Below are 19,891 nucleotides of genomic sequence, written 5' to 3' on the forward strand. Positions count from 1 at the left end.
GTAGTGGAAGGAAGGCGGGGTAGGGGTCGGCCTAGGAAGGGTTGGAGGGAGGGGGTAAAGGAGGTTTTGTGTGCGAGGGGCTTGGACTTCCAGCAGGCATGCGTGAGCGTGTTTGATAGGAGTGAATGGAGACAAATGGTTTTTAATACTTGACGTGCTGTTGGAGTGTGAGCAAAGTAACATTTATGAAGGGATTCAGGGAAACCGGCAGGCCGGACTTGAGTCCTGGAGATGGGAAGTACAGTGCCTGCACTCTGAAGGAGGGGTGTTAATGTTGCAGTTTAAAAACTGTAGTGTAAAGCACCCTTCTGGCAAGACAGTGATGGAGTGAATGATGGTGAAAGTTTTTCTTTTTCGGGCCACCCTGCCTTGGTGGGAATCGGCCGGTGTGATAATAAATAATAAAATATTTAGATAAGGCTAAAGAGGTCTTTGTGGCATTTATGGATTTGGAAAAGGCGTATGACAGGGTGGATAGGGGGGCAATGTGGCAGATGTTGCAGGTGTATGGTGTAGGAGGTAGGTTACTGAAAGCAGTGAAGAGTTTTTACGAGGATAGTGAGGCTCAAGTTAGAGTATGTAGGAAAGAGGGAAATTATTTCCCAGTAAAAGTAGGCCTTAGACAAGGATGTGTGATGTCACCGTGGTTGTTTAATATATTCATAGATGGGATTGTAAGAGAAGTAAACGCGAGGGTCTTGGCAAGAGGCGTGGAGTTAAAAGATAAAGAATCACACATGAAGTGGGAGTTGTCACAGCTGCTCTTTGCTGATGACACTGTGCTTTTGGGAGATTCTGAAGAGAAGTTGCAGAGATTGGTGGATGAATTTGGTAGGGTGTGCAAAAGAAGAAAATTAAAAGTGAATACAGGAAAGAGTAAGGTTATGAGGATAACAAAAAGATTAGGTGATGAAAGATTGGATATCAGATTGGAGGGAGAGAGTATGGAGGAGGTGAATGTATTCAGATATCTGGGAGTGGACGTGTCAGCGGATGGGTCTATGAAAGATGAGGTGAATCATAGAATTGATGAGGGGAAAAGGGTGAGTGGTGCACTTAGGAGTCTGTGGAGACAAAGAACTTTGTCCTTGGGGCAAAGAGGGGAATGTATGAGAGTATAGTTTTACCAACACTCTTATATGGGTGTGAAGCATGGGTGATGAATGTTGCAGCGAGGAGAAGGCTGGAGGCAGTGGAGATGTCATGTCTGAGGGTAATGTGTGGTGTGAATATAATGCAGAGAATTCGTAGTTTGGAAGTTAGGAGGTGCGGGATTACCAAAACTGTTGTCCAGAGGGCTGAGGAAGGGTTGTTGAGGTGGTTCGGACATGTGGAGAGAATGGAGCGAAACAGAATAACTTCAAGAGTGTATCAGTCTGTAGTGGAAGGAAGGCGGGGTAGGGGTCGGCCTAGGAAAGGTTGGAGGGAGGGGGTAAAGGAGGTTTTGTGTGCGAGGGGCTTGGACTTCCAGCAGGCATGCGTGAGCGTGTTTGATAGGAGTGAATGGAGACAAATGGTTTTTAATACTTGACGTGCTGTTGGAGTGTGAGCAAAGTAACATTTATGAAGGGGTTCAGGGAACCCGGCAGGCCGGACTTGAGTCCTGGAGATGGGAAGTACAGTGCCTGCACTCTGAAGGAGGGGTGTTAATGTTGCAGTTTAAAAACTGTAGTGTAAAGCACCCTTCTGGCAAGACAGTGATGAAGTGAATGATGGTGAAAGTTTTTCTTTTTCGGGCCACCCTGCCTTGGTGGGAATCGACCAGTATGATAATAAAATAATAAAAAGGAATAATGTAAATTAAATTAGTCCATTTCAGACCCCAAATAATACACTTACAGCAACTTTGCAGTGTATTTTCGTATGGTATTTATGGTTGTATTCTCATTTTCTTGGTCTCATTTCATAGAATGAAAGATATATTACAAAAATAGAGATGATTTTGAATGGTTTACAAACTAAAAGTACAGTGGAACCTCAGTTTTCGTTTGCCCTGGTTTTCGTCAAATTAGGTTTTCGGCAACTTTTTTCATCAAAATTTTGTCCCAGTTTTTTTCATCACCTCGGTTTTCAACTGCCGTACCAAACGTGTCCACCTGAATGCGCTCACACAAAGCATCCCACACACACGTTCTGAGTCAGTCTGGCTTTGTTTCTCATTGAGTGAACATTACCCTGCTCGTTCATACAAAACATTTCATAATAATCCATTGTTTTTTGTGCTTGTTTATTGAGTGCAACTGCTAAATAAGTCACCATGGGGCCAAGAAAAGGATTTTGAAGGGTTTGAGGCTAACCCTGACAACCCTACGCCTGTTGTGGAATCTTTTGTGGCTTTGGGAAAGTCCATGGGGTTGGATGTGAGTGGCCAGGATGTGGAAGAGTTGGTGGATGACCACAGTGAAGAGCTAACCACTGAAGAGCTGCAACACCTTCAACTAGAACAGCAACAGATCGCAGCTGAGGAAATAGCTTTAGAGGAGGAGGAAGAGAGAGGGGAGAATGTGCCTTTATCAATGATTACGGACATGTGTGCAAAGTGGAGTGAGTTGCAAAGTTTTGTGGAGAAATATCACCCTAACAAAGCTGTTGCAAGCTGTGTCTGCAACATGTTCAATGACAATGCCTTGTCCCATTTTAGACAAATCTTAAAGAGACTCCAGAAACAGATCTCTCTTGACAGATTTTTTGTGTGACATGTGTCCAGTGACTCTCAAGCTGGTCCTAGTGCCAGTAAAAGACAAAGAAGGGAAGTAACCCCGGATAGGGACTTGATACCTGAAGTCCTTATGGAAGGGGATTCCCCTTCCAAACAATAACCTCTCCTCCCTCTCCCCTTCTCACTGTCTTCCATATGCCAACAAGTCGTCAATAAGGGTAAAAGTTATGTTAAATGTTAATTTATCCATTTCATTAGTCCTTTATATTTATTTCTCATTGTTTTCTCTATAAAATGTATTTTTTGTTAATATTTTTGGATATCTGGAATGGATTAATTGGATTTACATTATTTTTTATGGGAAATATTGCTTCAGTTTTCGTCGAATTCGGTTTTCGTCAGACTTTCTGTTAAAGACGAAAACCGAGGTTCCACTGTACCTTCAAATTGAGCTCAAAGTAGTGGAAATGTTCAATTTTTCCTGATGTTCAAGAGTAAACAAATCACATTACATGTCCAGTACCCATCAACTAGTGGGTCTAATATGCTTTCACAAATGCGCTGATATTACGTATTTATACCATTTTTACAATAATGCAGTAGTCTGCATAAATGTACTGAATTGTTTGAGTATGGAGCTGTTCGGGTACTGAGGTTCCACTGTACAGCTTCTCACTTAGCGATGTACCCGTTTACCGACAACTCAGGCTTACGATGGGCTCTCTGACCAGTATTCATGTCTGAATAATGTATATTAGAGCTGATTTCCTCTATTCTGTTTATTACAATATACAGTACACTACTGTATAAACATTTAAAAATATACTAAAAATGTTATAAATGGTGCAAGGGTGACATTAAAGCAATATCAAAGATGATTGACATAAATGCACAACCATTATAGTATGCTCCTCGTTTAGCGACGAAATTGTTTACCGACGCGGTATTAGGAACGGAACTCTGTCGTTAAGTGAGGAGAGGCTGTATATTTAATATTTTGAAAGAAAAACTGTTCAATCATTAATTTACAATATTTAATTATTTCACATTAATTTTCTTATATAAAATTCATAATAATAAAGATACTTTTCCAGTCTTCAAGATAAGAATTAGCCTATACTAGATCAGATTAGTATAGGTTAATTCTTGTCTTTAAGATAAGAATTAACCTATACTAATCTGATCTACTGGTGCAGCCTCTAAATACAGAGAACACAGTAGTACGTACATTCATTAAATCATGCAGAAAAACCTTGGAAAAATACTTGAATGTTAGATCTTTAATTTAAATATAAAATAGCTACAAAGAACAAATGAAACCAACAAATAGTGGGTATGTCATAGGTACAATCAGAGAATATGGTACATGTATTAACATCATGACTTGAGTTTTTCTTTTGGCATGCATCAGGAACAAGATGAAGCCAGTTAATATATACGTATAGTACAGTACAAAGACAAATGTAAATGGCACTTTTATCAGTAAGACTCTTAAGTCAGTTGGTGGTCAGGGTGGATAGGTGTGCAGGACTTGATGAATATGCAGCTATAATGTATGTTGTGTCTCTGGTTGGAGAAGTTACAGTTCAGAGAATCATTTGAAATGTGACGTTTGTGTACTTCTGGGAAGACAGCTACAAAATGTGCAATGGGAATGTGTTTCCACCGAGTCATCCCCATCCCTTAGTGGGAAATGGCTATGTTGAAAATTTTGCAATAGAATGTTTAAAAATGATAATGCATGGCACCAATTATGTATCTCTGTAATCTTTTGACTACCTCCCACAGGATGGGTATGGAGTGCACAATGAAGATATTAAACTAAACTAACTAACATGGCATCTTTCTCTCATCAAATACATGATATAGTTTTATATATTCTCTGTGAGGAAGTGGAACAGAATTCTTCCTCTATAAGTCATGTGTGTTGTAAGAGGCAACTAAAATGCAGGGAGCAAGGGGCTAGTAACCCCATATCCTTGGTGGGATATGTCGGGTTTGATGAAAACAAAAAAAGTTTTATATTTATATCAAAGTACAGTACTGTAAATAAGGGAATAAAGTTATTACTATGCTGCAGTTTGGTACATTGTGGGAGACACATTTATTAATAGTATACAAAATAATTTTGATATATCCCAAGATAAGGAAGAGGAAACCAGACCAGTGAGCCTTGCATCTATCACTGTAGAACCAGGAAAGCAAGCTAGTCCACATATTGGTATCGGGATTCTTCTCTTCAGTAAAGATAACCGCTATCTAGCAAGCAGGAATGATAATATGCCAGCTACCATTTGGATATGGAGTATACCAAAGCTGACACTCAAGGCTATACTGGTACATGTCAGTCCTGTGAAAGGTTTGTGAAAATTTGCTGAAATCTTGCATATTTTATCATCTCTAACACTTCATTATATATTTAAAGTGCTCTCTGAGAGAAAGTAGAAACATAAGAATTAAATTGGCAATAAGAAAATGATTATTATTCGAAGACAATGGGACTTTAAAATCCTTGGCAGACATTTAAGACATTATTAAAAATATTTTGTGGCTTTCAGATTATGATGGTTATTTATTTGCAGAATTTGCCTGGGATCCACAACAACCTCGTCTTGCAGTTTGTACAGGGAACAGTCATGTTTACTTCTGGTCTCCCTTTGGCTGTCTGACAATTGCCATTCCAGGAGCACCGACACTGCAGATTGTATCCCTTAGGTACATGTTTTGTGCATTATGTTTTACTTCTCATTCTTAGAGTATATCCTCTTCCCCTCAACCTCCCCATTGGTTTAATTTTTGTAGCCATTGACCATGTAATGAACTCTTCGTAAGTCTGTGTACCATACTTGCTTTTCGATGTGATTTGCTCTATTTCTTAGATAACTGAACATGTCTGATATTTTTGTATAACAGATGAATTGGTGCAAGAAGTACTTTGAAATATCTTTGAATTGTTGAAGGATAGAATTCAAGGAAATGAATATGATACTTGGAGAAGAAAGTGTTGGTGTGCAACTCTTAGTGATGTAATGCAGAATACAGTTTTCATTTTCCAAAACAGTAGTTTGAGAAGTTATCTGGTTACAAGGTTCAACAGACCTTGGTGAGTTCAGGAAAGTAAAGCCAAAGAACCTCATGCTCCTTGATTTTCATATTTAATAGTATTCTTTTTCTTACATATACCTTTCTTTCTTTCTTTCAACACACCGACCGTATCCCACCAAGGCAGGGTGGCCCAAAAAGAAAAACGAAAGTTTCTCTTTTAAATTTAGTAATTTATAAAGGAGAAGGGGTTACTAGCCCCTTGCTCCCGGCATTTTAGTCACCACTTACAACATGCATGGCTTACGGAGGAAGAATTCTGTTCCACTTCCCCATCGAGATAAGAGGAAATAAACAAGAACAAGAACTAGAAAGAAAATAGAAGAATACCCAAAGGGGTGTGTATATATATGCTTGTACATGTATGTGTAGTGTGACCTAAGTGCAAGTAGAAGTAGCAAGACATACCTGAAATCTTGCATGTTTATGAGACAGCCAAAAGACACCAGCAATCCTACCATCATGTAAAATAATTACAGGTTTTCGTTGTACACTCACTTGGCAGGACGGTAGTACCTCCCTGGGCGGTTGCTGTTTACCAACCTACTACCTAGGACATATACCTTTGTCTTTTTTTGTTTTAGAGCAAGGGGCAAGTAACCTCTTCTGTATAAATCACTGTTTAAAAAGGTCACCCCACCTCTGTGGGCTGGTTTGTTGGAAAAAAAAGTCTCTTTAATTTGTTTCCCCTTTTCCTCGTACTTTTATACTTGTACGGTAGAACCCCGAATATCAGCCTAAATTTGACCTAAATTTGAAAAGGTCTAAATTCAAAGCATTATCTCCCATAAGAATTGATGTAAATACAGTTAATCCATTCCAGACACCCAAAAATATTAACAAAAAATACATTTTTTAAAGATTAATTATAGTTTTACATACACAAAACAATGAGAACTAAATAAAATAAATGAACATTTAAATCACTGTTACATACCTATACTGAAGACTTTTGTTGGCTTATGGAAGACAGGGAGTAGGAGAGAGCTGAGGACTGATTATTGTTTGGAAGGGGAATCCCCCTCCGTAAGGATTTCAGGTATCAAAGCCCTCTCTGGGGTTACTTCCCTCCCTGCCTGCTACACTCCCTGCATGCCTGCTACACTCCCTGCATGCCTGCTACACTCCCTGCATGCCTGCTACACTTCCTGCATGCCTGCTACATTCCCTGCCTGCCTGCTACGCTCCCTGTTTCCCTGCTACACTCCCTGTCTGCCTGCTACACTCCCTGCATGCCTGCTACACTCCCTGCATGCCTGCTACACTCCCTGCCTCCCACACACTCTGTTTCCCTGCTACACTCCCTACCTCTCTCCACATCTTCCATTGGGCCCATGGTGCGTTATTTCACAGTCGCACTTAATAAACAAGCACAAAAACCGATGGATTTTAAGGAAATGTTTGGATGAATGTGCGGAGTATATGCTCATTCACCGAGACACAGGGAGACTGAGTCACCTACACGCGGCATCCCAGTGGGAGGCGGGCTGACACGTATAATACGGCTGATTTGCGAGGCACCGACCGAAATACAGAGCAAAATTTCCACCCAAAAACTGGCCTATATACAATTCGGCTGATAAACGCAGCAGCTGATATTCGGGGTTCCACTGTGTATGATTGCTGAGGTAAATCCATCTTTACACATACAGTAGGGCCCCGCTTTACGGCATTTTGCCTTACAGCGTTTTGCTAATATGTACAGCGATTTCAAATTATAACCAAAACTTGCTATACGGCTCCCAGTCTTTCTAATACTGTGCGCCCCACCTGATTTGTTTACATTCTCTGTAAGAATGTCTCTCTATTATGTCTGGAAATTTTTCCAAAATTTCAATTGTTTTAAAGTTATTGAATATTTTATATGTGCATACTCTGATAATTATACTTATGTGTACCTGTACATAAATATACATACATGCTGTGTTGATGTGCAGGTACACATTAAAATCACTAAGAGTCTCTCTACTCTTGATGCCATATACAGTGGATCCCCGGATTACGTAATTAATCCATTCCAGAAAGAGTGACTTATCCCAAATCTGACTTATTCCAAATTAATTTTCCCCATAAGAAATACATGTAATGGAAATCCAATTAATCCATTTCAGACACCCAAAAGTATTAAACATGAAATATACATTTCCCTACACAGAAAACAATGAGACATGCAGAGTAAAACATTACTAAAATGACACTTACCTTTATTGAAGACTTATTGATGAGTGATGAGACGGGAGGAGGGGGGAGGATGGAGGTGTACTAGTGTTTGGAAGGGGAATCCCCTCCCATAAAGACTTCAAGTACCAAGTCCTTTTCTGGGGTTACTTCCCTTCTTTATTTTTTATGCAACTAGAACCAGCTTGAAAGTCACTGGACCCCTGTCGCACAAAATATCTGTTAAGAGAGCTCTATTTCTGGCGTCTCTTTAAGATTTTCTTAAAATGGGACACACCATTGTCATTGTACATGTTGCCAACACGGCCTGCAACAGTTGTTTCAGGGTGTCAGGATGATGTTCATCCATAAATGTTTACACCTTTGTCCACATTGTACAAATGCCCTTAATCTTTGAAGAAGGCAACTTCCTCCATCTCTCTTCCTCCTCCTCTGAAGCTCTTGCAGCTCTGTAGTGGTTAGCTCTTCATCGTGGTCCTCCACCAACTCTTCCACATCCTTCAAACTCACATCCAACCCCATGGAATTCCCCAATGCCACAATAGATTCCACAGCTGGCATAGCCTCCTTAGGGTCAGCCCCAAACCCTTCAAAATCCCTCTCTTGTACACATTCTGGCCACAATTTTCTCCAAGCAGAGTACAAAGTCCTGGAAGTCACTCCCTCCCAAGCCTTACCTATAAAGTTTATGCAACTTAGGATACTGAAGTGATCTTTCCAGAACTCTCTTAGGGTCAATTCAGTGTCTGAGGTCACTTCAGTTCACTTCTGAAACACTACTTTGGTGTATAGTTTTTTAAATTTGAAATGTCCTGCAGGTCCATGGGCTGGAGGAGAGGAGTGGTATTAGGGGGAAAGAATTTCACTTTGATGAAATGAAACTCCTGCACCATTCACTCTGGAGGATGAGCAGGAACATTGTCTATTACCAGGAGGCACTTGAGTTCCAATTTGTTTTCCAGGAGGTATTTTTTCACACTGGGGCCAAACACATCATGGAAGCAATTAAGGAAAATGTCTCTCATGACCCATGCCTTACTGTTTGCCTTCCACATCACACAATTTACTCTTGACGACACTGTTTTTCTTGAACACTCTGGGATTTTCAGAGTGATACACCAGTAAAGGCTTCACTTTGAAATTCCCACTAGCATTACTACAAAACATGAGAGTTAGCCTGTCTTTCATAGGCTTGTGTCCTGGGAGTGCCTTTTCCTCCTAAGTAATGTAGGTCCTGTTTGGCATTTTCTTCCAAAAGAGACCTGTTTCATCACAATTGAACACTTGTTGGGGTTTTAATTTTTCAAACCTCTATGTACCCCTTGAAATCCTGAACATATTTTTCAGCCGCTTTTTTGTCAGAACTGGCAGCCTCACAATGCCTTATCACACTGTGTATGCCACTACGATTCTTAAATCTCTCAAATCAGCCTTTGCAGGCCTTAAATTCACCAATATCAGCACTAGTTCCAGGCATTTTCTTTACGAGATCATCGTGCAACTGCTTTGCTTTTTCACAAATGATGGACTGCATAACACTATCTCCTGATAATTGTTTCTCGTTGATCCACACCAACAACAGTCTCCACATTTTCCAATATTTGTGATCTCTGTTTTGTAAGCATATTTGCACCTTTCACAACAACAGCTTCCTTGATTGCCTTTTTCTTGGCCACGATAGTAGCGATGGTTGTATGGGGTTTGTTATACAACCTGGCCAGCTCGGTGACACACATTCCACTTTTGTATTTTGCAATGATCTCTTTCTTGAATTTTATAGTGTTTCTCACCCTCTTTACCAAAGGGCTGGCACTAGAAGCTTTCTTTGGGCCCATGGTGGCTTATTTAGCAGTTACAAGCACTAAAAAGAATGGAATAATACAAAATGTATAGTATGAACGCATGGGATCGTCCTCACTGGCTGGTATACAATGGCACACTGGCTGTACATGGAGTGTCAGGGCTGCTCAGGCCATGCAGACACGTTCCGGATGAATGACTTATACCGAGTTCAGTGACATTCACCGAGCCAATATTTTGACGCAAAAATGTTACTTATTCCGATGACGACTTAATCCGGGGGTCCACTGTAATAATCTCTTGGGCACATTAAATACTGTATATTACATTAATACAGTGGACCCTCACCTAACAATATTAATTGGTACCCGAGAACGAATATCGTTAGGCGAGTTTTTTAGTGTTATCCGAGGCAAAAGTTAGCGTTAAAATGTATCGTTAGGCGAATTTAACGTTATGCGATGCGTTCGTTAGGCGAGGGTCCACTGTATAGACATTTCCATTAACCCTTTGACTGTTTTCGACGTATAAATACGTCTTACGAGCCAATGTTTCTGACGTATATATACTCAATAATTCTAGCGGCTTCAAATCAAGTGGGAGAAAGCTGGTAGGCCCACATGTGAGAGAATGGGTCTGTGTGGTCAGTGTGCACCACATAAAAAAAATCCTGCAGCACACATTGCGTAATGAGAAAAAAAAAACTCTGATCGTTTTTTTGGAATAAAACGCCGACTTTGAGGTGTATTTTCGTATAGTATTTATCGTTGTATTCGCGTTTTCATGGTCTTAGGTGATAAAATGGAAAACATATTACAGAAATAGAGATGATTTTAATTACTTTTACGATGAAAACGACCTTGAAACTGAGCTCAAAGTAGCGGAAATGTTCGATTTTTACCAATGTTCAAGAGTAAATAAATCACACCACACGTCCAATACACATCAACTGGGGAGTCTAATATTCTTTCACTAGTGCACTGATATTATTTATACCATTTTTACAATAATGCAGTCATCTGCATAACAGTAAATTTTGTATTTTTTTGTATGAATAAAAAATCAAAATAGAAAGCAATAATAATATAAGAGGGGCCTAGAGATGTGACTAATGAACAGAGCATATGTTATTTTAGTGCCACGAATGTCTACCTTGTTTATTCTGGACCCTATTTTGAAATTGGCATCTTTTTTATTTTGCGTGAAATTGGCTTAATTGCCAATTTCTGACCACCATATTGGGTAGTCCAAATTAGTAAATGGGAGGTTTCTTGTACTCAGCTGATAGATAAAAATGGAGTTCTAAAGAAATAGCTATGAGTTTGGTCAACTGGAACAATGGAATTAGCTGAAAATTGGGCTCAAAGTCGGCGAAATCGCCGATACGCATATGTCGCCGAGACCGCTAACTTCGCGGGAGCATAATTCCACGAGTTTTCGACCAAATTTCGAACTTTTGGTGTCATTACCATCGGGAAAAGATTCTCTATCATTTCATAAGAAAAAATAATTTTTTTTTTTTTCAAAAATTGAGCGACATAGAATGACAGTTTCAGAGAGGGGCCTGAAACAGTCAAAGGGTTAATCCATCCATGATATTTTTTTTAAATTATATAATATACACACTACATAACAAATATACGATACATACACCCACAGTATGAAAATTGACATAAATATGAGATGTATTTAGTAAGGAGTTTGTAGGTGTTGGAAGAACTATGTTTTCTCTATTCAAACACCAGTTACTAGAGGATAACTGTAGAAAAATATTCCTTTAGTATACCTTCACTCTCTCTATAGCTATTCATGATCCTTGTGGGTTTAGTGTTTCTTTTTTATTATGATTAAATAATAATATCACCATTCACTCTAAAAATGGTGTGTTGCATGAGAATTGGAGTGTTGCTCTTTATTTATTCTTCTGTACTAATTTGTCAGAGCTTCATTCCCTTTAAATATGATGTTACATGAGAATGGAAATGTTGCTCTTTATTTATTCGACTGTACCACTGTGGAGACAACGAGTACACAGTATAAGGTGTTTGTGTGAACATGTATCAACCATAACCAGATGCATTTGTTTACATAGTAGTCTGCGGCTCTGTCCTCTTACTCATTCTCTTTCCCTCGTTTATTTGTTTTTATCTCATTTACCTCTCACCCTACATTTTTTTTTTATAAGCACACTGGCCGATTCCCACCAAGGCAGGGTGGCCCGAAAAAGAAAAACTTTCACCATCATTCACTCCATCACTGTCTTGCCAGAAGGGTGCTTTACACTACAGTTTTTAAACTTCAACATTAACACCCCTCCTTCAGAGTGCAGGCACTGTATTTCCCATCTCCAGGACTCAAGTCTAGCCTGCCGGTGTCCCTGAATCTCTTCATAAATGTTACTTTGCTCACACTCCAACAGCACATCAAGTATTAAAAACCATTTGTCTCCATTCACTCCTATCAAACACGCTCACGCATGCCTGCTAAAAGTCCAAGCCCCTCGCACACAAAACCTCCTTTACCCCCTCCCTCCAACCTTTCCTAGGCCGACCCCTACCCCGCCTTCCTTCCACTACAGACTGATACACTCTTGAAGTCATTCTGTTTCGCTCCATTCTCTCTACATGTCCGAACCACCTCAACAACCCTTCCTCAGCTCTCTGGACAACAGTTTTGGCAATCCCGCATCAAGACTACAAATATTTTAAGGTAAGTAATGATTACATTTTGCTACTTCTACTTACACTTAGGTCACACTACACATACATGTACATGTTTATGTATATGTACATACTTATCTGAGTTTTCTTAAATTTTATCTTAATAGTTCTTGTTCTTAGTGCCTTTCATTTCATATCCATGGGGAAGTGGAATAAGAATCTTTCCTAAATAAGCCATGCATGTTGTAAAAGTCAACCAAAATGCCAGGAACAATGGGCTAGTAACCCCTTTTCCCATATAGCTTACTATAAAGAAAAAGAAGAAAACCGTCAAAGTGAGATGTTTGAATGTGCGTGGATGTTGTGCAAATGATAAGAAAGAGATGAGTGTGGATGTTATGAATGAGAAGAGGCTGGATGTCTTGGCTTTAAGTGAAACAAAGCTGAAGGGGGTAGGAGAGTTTCAGTGGGGAGAAATAAATGGGATGAGGTCAGGGGTTTCAAATAGAATTAAAGCTAAAGAAGAAGTAGCAATAATGTTGAAGGATAAGTTATGACAGGAAAAGAGGGACTATAAATGTATAAATTCAAGGATTATGTGGTGTAAAATAAGGGTTGGATGTTAAAAGTGGGTTATAGTAAGTTTATGCACCTGGAGAAGAAAGAAGTGTAAAGGAGAGAGAGACAGATTTTGGGGAATGCTGAGTGAGTGCATGGGGAGCTTTGAACCAAGTGAGAGAGTACTTGTGGTTGGGAATCTCAATGCTAAAGTGGGTAAAAATGTTGTGGAAGGAGTAGTAGGTACATTTGGGGTGCCAGGGGTAAATGAAAATGGGGAGTGTTTAATTGAGATATGTGTACCTGGAGTTTACCTGGAGAGAGTTCCGGGGGTCAACGCCCCCGCGGCCCGGCCTGTGACCAGGCCTCCTGGTGGATCAGAGCCTGATCAACCAGGCTGTTACTGGTGGCTGCACGCAAACCAATGTACGAGCCACAGCCCGGCTGGTCAGGAACCGACTTTAGGTGCTTGTCCAGTGCCAGCTTGAAGACTGCCAGGGGTCTGTTGGTAATCCCCCTTATGTATGCTGGGAGGCAGTTGAACAGTCTCGGGCCCCTGACACTTATTGTATGGTCTCTTAACGTGCTAGTGACACCCCTGCTTTTCATTGGGGGGATGTTGCATCATCTGCCAAGTCTTTTGCTTTCGTAGTGAGTGATTTTTGTGTAGAAAGAGGTTTGGTAATAAGTAATACATATTTTATGAAAAAGAGGATAAATAATATACAAGGTATGATATAGCATGTAATGAAAGTAGTTTGTTAGATTATGTATTGGTGGATAAAAGGTTGAGGGGTAGGCTTCAGGATGTACATGTTTATAAAGGGGGCAACGGATATATCAGATCATTATTTAGTTGTAGCTACAGTTAGAGGTAGATGGGACAAAAGAAAAAGGGCAACAGTAAGTAAGAGAGAGGTGAAAGTGTATAAACTAAGGGAGGAGGAAGTTAGGGTGAGATATAAGCAACTATTGGCAGAAAGGTGGGCTAATGCAAATATGAGTAGTGAGGAGGATGAAGAGGGTTGGGATAGTTTTAAAAATGCAGCGTTAGAAAGTGGGGTAGAAGTTTGTGGCTATAGGAAGGTGGGTCCAGGAGGAAAGAGGAGTGATTGGTGGAATGAAGTAAAGGGTGTGATAAAAGAGAAAAAGGTAGCTTATGAGGTTTTTACAAAGCAGAAGTGTTGTAAGAAGAGCAGAGTATATGGAGAGTAAAAGAAAGGTGAAGAGAGTGGTGAGAGAGTGGAAAAGGAGAGCAGATGAAAGAGTGGGAGAGGCACTGTCAAGAAATTTTGATGAAAATAAGAAAAAAATTTTGGAATGAGATAAACAAGAAAGCCTAGGGAATGAATAGATTTGTTAATTAAAAACAGAGTAGGGGAGTTAGTAGATGGGGCGCTGGAGGTATTGGGTAGATGGCGGGAATATGTTGAGGAACTTTTAAATGTCGATGATGAAAGGGAGGTGGTAATTTCATGCACTGGTCAGGGAGGTATAACATCTTTTAGGGATGAAGAAGAGCAGGATGTGAGTGTGGGGGAGGTGCGTGAGGCATTACGTAGAATGAAAAAGGGTAAAGCAGCAGGAACTGGCGGGATCATGACAGAAATGTTAAAAGCAGGGGGGGATATTTTGTTGGAGTGGTTGGTATTTTTGTTTAATAAATGTATGAAAGAAGGGAAGGTACCTAGGGATTGGCAGAGAGCATCTATAGTTCCTTTATATAAAGGGAAGGGGGACAAAAGAGATTGTAAAAATTATAAGGGAATAAGTTTACTGAGTATACTAGGAAAAGTGTACAGTAGAGTTATTATTGAAAGAATTAGAGGTAAGACAGAGAGTAGGATTGCAGATGAGCAAGGAGGATTTAGAGTGGGTAGGGGATGTGAAGATCAAGTGTTTACACTGAAGCATATATGTGAACAGTATTTAGATAAAGGTAGGGAAGTTTTCATTGCATTTATGGATTTATATAAGGCATATGATAGAGTGGATAGAGAAGCAATGTGGCAGATGTTGCAAGCGTATGGAATAGGTAGTAAGTTACTAAATGCTGTAAAGAGTTTTTATGAGGATAGTAAAGTAGATGTTAGGCAGGGTTATGTAATGTCACCATGGTTGTTTAATATATTTATAGATGGAGCTGTATAAGAAGTAAATGCTAGGGTGTTGGGGAGAGGAGTGGGATTAAATTATGGGGAATCAAGTACAAAATGGGAGTTGACACAGTTACATTTTGCTGATGATACTGTACTTGTGGGAGATTTTAAAGAAAAGTTGCAAAGGTTAGTAGACAAGTTTGGGAGGGTGCATAAAGGTAGAAAGTTGAAAGTGAACATAGATAAAAGTTGAAAGTGAACATAGATAAGAGTAAGGTGACGAGGGTATCAAATGATTTAGATGAAAAAAAATTGGATATCTATTTGGGAGTTGACATGTCAGCAGATGTATTTATGAAGGATGAGGTTAACTGTAGAATTGATGAAGGAAAAAAGGTGAGTGGTGCATTGAGGTATCTGTGGAGAAAAAATGTTTTCTATGGAGGGAAAGAAGGGAATGTATGAAAGCATAGTGGTACCAATACTCTTATATGGGTGTGAAACGTGGGTTGTAAATGCTGCAGCGAGGAGGTGGCTGGAGGCAGCAGAGATGTCGTGTCTAAGTGCAATGTGTGGTGTAAATACTATGCACAGAATTTGGAGTGTGGGAATTAGGAGGTGTGGAGTTACTAAAAGTATTAGTCAGAGGGCTGAAGTGGGGTTGTTGAGGTGGTTTGGTCATTTAGAGAATGGATCAAAGAGGAATGACTTGGAGAGCATATAAATCTGTAGGGGAAGGAAGGAGGGGGTAGGGGTCATCCTCAAAAAGGTTGGAGGGAGGGGGTAAAGGAGGTTTTGTGGGTGAGGGGCTTTAACTTCCAGCAAGCATGTGTGAGTGTGTTAGGAGTAAATGAAGACGAATGGTTTTTGGGACTTGACGAGCTGTTGGAGTGTGAGCAGGGTAATTTTTAGTGAAGGGATTCAGGGAAACCAGTCATTATAGATTTAGCCAGACTTGAGTCCTGGAAATGGGAAGTACAGTGGAACCTCCACTTATGAGCGCATCCACGTGCGAGTTTTTCCAGAAACGAGCAGTTGCTCGGTTGACTTTTTGCTTCCATACACGAGTGAAATTTCCAGATGCAAGCTGGTGAGGGGCTCTTGCTCTTGATCTAGGGAATTGGATCTCAGTTGTTTGTTGGACTATCTTAATGAAACTTGGGCAATATATGATGGAAAAATGCTTCTTATTGTACACCAAAAATGAAAGAAATCGGACCATAAATAACGGAGTTCACTTCTCAGCCATTAGCCTCCCCTTAGTGGTATATTTTCATATGGTTTTTATGGTTGTATTCTCGTTTTTTTGGTCTCATTTGATAGAATGGAAGATATACTACAGAAATTGATGTGATTTTGATTGGTTTCGCGATGAAAAGTACCTTGAAATTGAGCTCAAAGTAACAGAAATGTTCAGTTCTTTGGCAATGTTGAAGAGTAAACAAATGACATCACCATCTAGTACCTGTCTGATTGGCACTGCCCCTCAACCTTCACATATTGGAAAGCTCTTTAACATGCTAGCAAAGCAAAAGTGGGAGCTGACATCACGAGGTAGCAGTGGCAGACAACATGAAGCAGCAGTGACAGACAACATGAAGCAGCAGTGACAGACAACATGAAGCAGCAGTGGCAGACAACATGAAGCAGCAGTGGCAGAACTTGTACCTTGAAAACAACCTTGTTGTACCCTGGTAGCAACCTTGTTGTATCCTGGTAGTAACCTTGTTGTACCTTGGTAGCATCCTTGTTGTACCCTGGCAGCAATTTTGTTGTACCCTGGTAGTAACCTTGTACCCTGGGAGGGTTAAGGACAGTACCAGCATACCACTTCTACGATATGTACAATACTAAAACAGAAGGAGTCAGTGACAAAGTGTAGCATTAAAAGTGTAGCAATTAAGTATATCATTAAGAGTGTAGCAATTAGAAGTCACTCTGTCTGACTTTTTTGGGTTATCCTAGGTTCTCAACACATGTAGTCAGGAGCAGGAATGTCTGCTGTGGTGGCCCTATAAACCCCAACAACAACAGTGACTTAGATCACAATACACATGCATGTACAAGCGTATATATACACACACCTCTGGGTTTTCTTTTATTTTCTTACTAGTTCTTGTTCTTGTTTATTTCCTCTTATCTCCATAGGGAAGTGGAACAGAATTCTTCCTCCATAAGCCATGCATGTCATAAGAGGCAACTAAAATGCCAGGAGCAAGGGGCTAGTAACCCCTTACCCTGTATACATTACTAAAGTTGACAAGAGAAATTTTTGCTTTTCTTTTTGGGCCACCCTGCTTTGGTGGGATACGGCCGGTTTGTTGAAAGAATAAGAATTTATACAGGTATGGAGTTACTAAAAGTATTAGTCAGAGGGCTGAAGAGGGGTTGTTGAGCTAGTTTGGTCATTTAGAGAGAATGGAACAAAGTAGAATGACTTGGAGAGCCTATAAATCTGTAGGGGAAGGAAGGTGGGGTAGGGGTCGTCCTCGAAAATGTTGGGAGGGAGGGGGTAAAGGAGGTTTTGTGGGTGAGAGGGCTTGAACTTCCAGCAAGCATGCATGAGTGTGTTAGGAGTGAATGGAAACGAATGGTTTTTTGGACCTGATGGGCTGTTGGAGTGTGAGCAGGGTAATATTTTGTGAAGGGATTCAGGGAAACCAGTTAGCCAGACTTGAATCCTGGAAATGGGAAATACAATGCCTACACTTTAAAGGAGGGGTTTAGGATATTGGCAGTTTGGAGGGACATCCTAACTGTCATATCTGAGTGCCTCTGCAAACACAGTGATTTGGTATGAGTGATGGTGAAAGTGTTGAATGATAATGAGTTTTTTTTTCTTTCTTTTTGGGTTACCCTGCCTTAGTGGGAAATGGATGACATGTTAAAAAAAATTATACAGGAGAAGGGGATACTAGCCCCTTGCTTCTGGTATTTTCGTCACCTTTTATAACATGCATGGCTTACAAGGAAGGATTCATTTCCACTTCCCCATGGAGATAAATATATGTACTATATTTCTTCTAATAGTAGTGCTGTCATTAATAACAGGTCACTTGCTATAGATAATGGAGTTAAGTTATTATGTATTGAAGACATTAATTTACACTGGCATAATCATAAACTTGTGATAAAATGCTGTACATTTCAATAAGTTTAGAACTTGGCACACATTTTAATTAAGTCTATAGACAAGTATTATTATTATTATTATTATTATAATCAAAGAAATATAGACAAGTATACACTTCTAGTTTGGTACAATATATCCGACATACAAAGCTCTTATGCACAAATCTGTAACGGTGGGAGCTTTGAGTGATTTCAAATTTTTGTAATGATTTTTTTTATTTGTCATAGGTGGCATCCTTCAGGCTCTTCCTTAGCACTGATGGGACGTGATCAGTTTTCAATTTGCTTCATGGATTCCAGGTCACGGATGAAGGAACTCCATTCCAGCTCATAGCTACAATTATCCAGGTCCTGCCCTTATTTATTCGCAGTATTGTAATATGAATAGCATATAGAGAGATTTATGAAGCAAATTATTTTTCATACATTTCCATTCTGACAAGGTTGAAATTACTTTTTAAAAATCCTAAATTTTTGCTGCTGTAATTTGAAGAACATTATGGTCAGTGTGACCCCACAGGCAGATTCAATATTTTAGGTTTTATTTTGCTATTTAAAAATTTTAACTTTTCACTCAGACTTTTGTTTAATCTTACTATACTGCCTTACTACCAAAGCAGCTTTTAGCTGCTGAGCCATTTACATTGCCTTGTGGCATTCCTCAGGGCTCTGTTCTTCGGACCAGTCTTGTTTACTGTTTAGGCTAGCTGCTTAGCTTTACTCTTGAATGCCCATGGGGTTGATTATCATCTTTATGCTAACAATACACAGATTTACACAAGCTGTGCATATGTTCAGCTCCTGTTATGGGCAGAAGTTTTGCAAGTTTAACTTTAATGTTACTGTGACCAATTGCTTCGTTTAAGCTATTGACACAAACCCAACTTAGAGATTTTACTCTTAGGTGTCCCATAACGTTCAAGGAAAACTTCATTTGCTCTAGCAGTTTCACCTTGAGGCATTCTTGTCATGGAATATATTGAGTAGAGAACATATATCGTTGAAAGAAGAAAGAAGAACATATATCATCATGCTTTGCTAACAATGTCAGGAACATCTGATATTTCGAAAAGCTACAGGAAAAACATAAGACACCATTTTGGATTTAAGGGTAATGGATAAAAGCCTGTTAAGTTTTTCATTAGATGGGAGTTTTATTAAACATTATTTCCAATGAATCAGACAGACAGTGATTCGCTGGAAATAATGTTAAATAAAACTCCCATCTAAAGAAAAACTTAACAGGCTTTTACCCATTACCCTTAAATCCAAAATGGTGTCTATGTTTTTCCTGTAGCTTTTCCAAATATCAGAGATTCCTGACATTGTTAGCAAAACATGATGATATACGTTTTCTACTCAATATACATGTATACCATGACAAGAATGCCTCTGGGTGAAATTGCTAGGGCAAGAGGAGTTTTCTTACTTGAACGTTATGGGACACGTAAGAGTAAAACTTCTTCACCTGGGGTATACCTGGAGAGGGTTTTGGGGGTCAATGCCCTCGTGGCCTGGTCTGAGACCAGGCCTTGTTAGTTAGGTTTGTGTCAGTAGTGATTATGTATGAATGATGATGAAAGTTTTTTCTTTCTTTTTGGGTCACCCTGCCTCAGTGGGAAATGGCTGAAGTGTTAAAAAAAAAAAATCCAATGAAATACTGATTTACGATTTTTTGCATGTTGGAACTTATTTTACATTTA

At 39.6% G+C, this 19,891-nt stretch overlaps 1 protein-coding gene across 2 annotated transcripts in view; it reads left to right on the plus strand.

Moving 5' to 3' along the window:
- Window positions 1-19,891, plus strand: part of LOC128698180 (WD repeat-containing protein WRAP73) — a 56,060-nt gene that overhangs the window by 33,602 nt on the left and 2,567 nt on the right. For both annotated transcript variants that reach the window (XM_070098639.1, XM_053790287.2), the window contains exons 7-9: window positions 4,803-5,018; window positions 5,242-5,374; window positions 18,417-18,536. In XM_070098639.1, the coding sequence (XP_069954740.1) occupies window positions 4,803-5,018; window positions 5,242-5,374; window positions 18,417-18,522 (455 nt within the window). In that variant the 3' untranslated portion in view covers window positions 18,523-18,536. The remainder of the gene's footprint in view (window positions 1-4,802; window positions 5,019-5,241; window positions 5,375-18,416; window positions 18,537-19,891) is intronic.

Source organism: Cherax quadricarinatus, chromosome 63 (assembly GCF_038502225.1).
Source record: "Cherax quadricarinatus isolate ZL_2023a chromosome 63, ASM3850222v1, whole genome shotgun sequence".
NCBI classification, from domain to species: Eukaryota; Metazoa; Arthropoda; class Malacostraca; order Decapoda; family Parastacidae; genus Cherax; species Cherax quadricarinatus.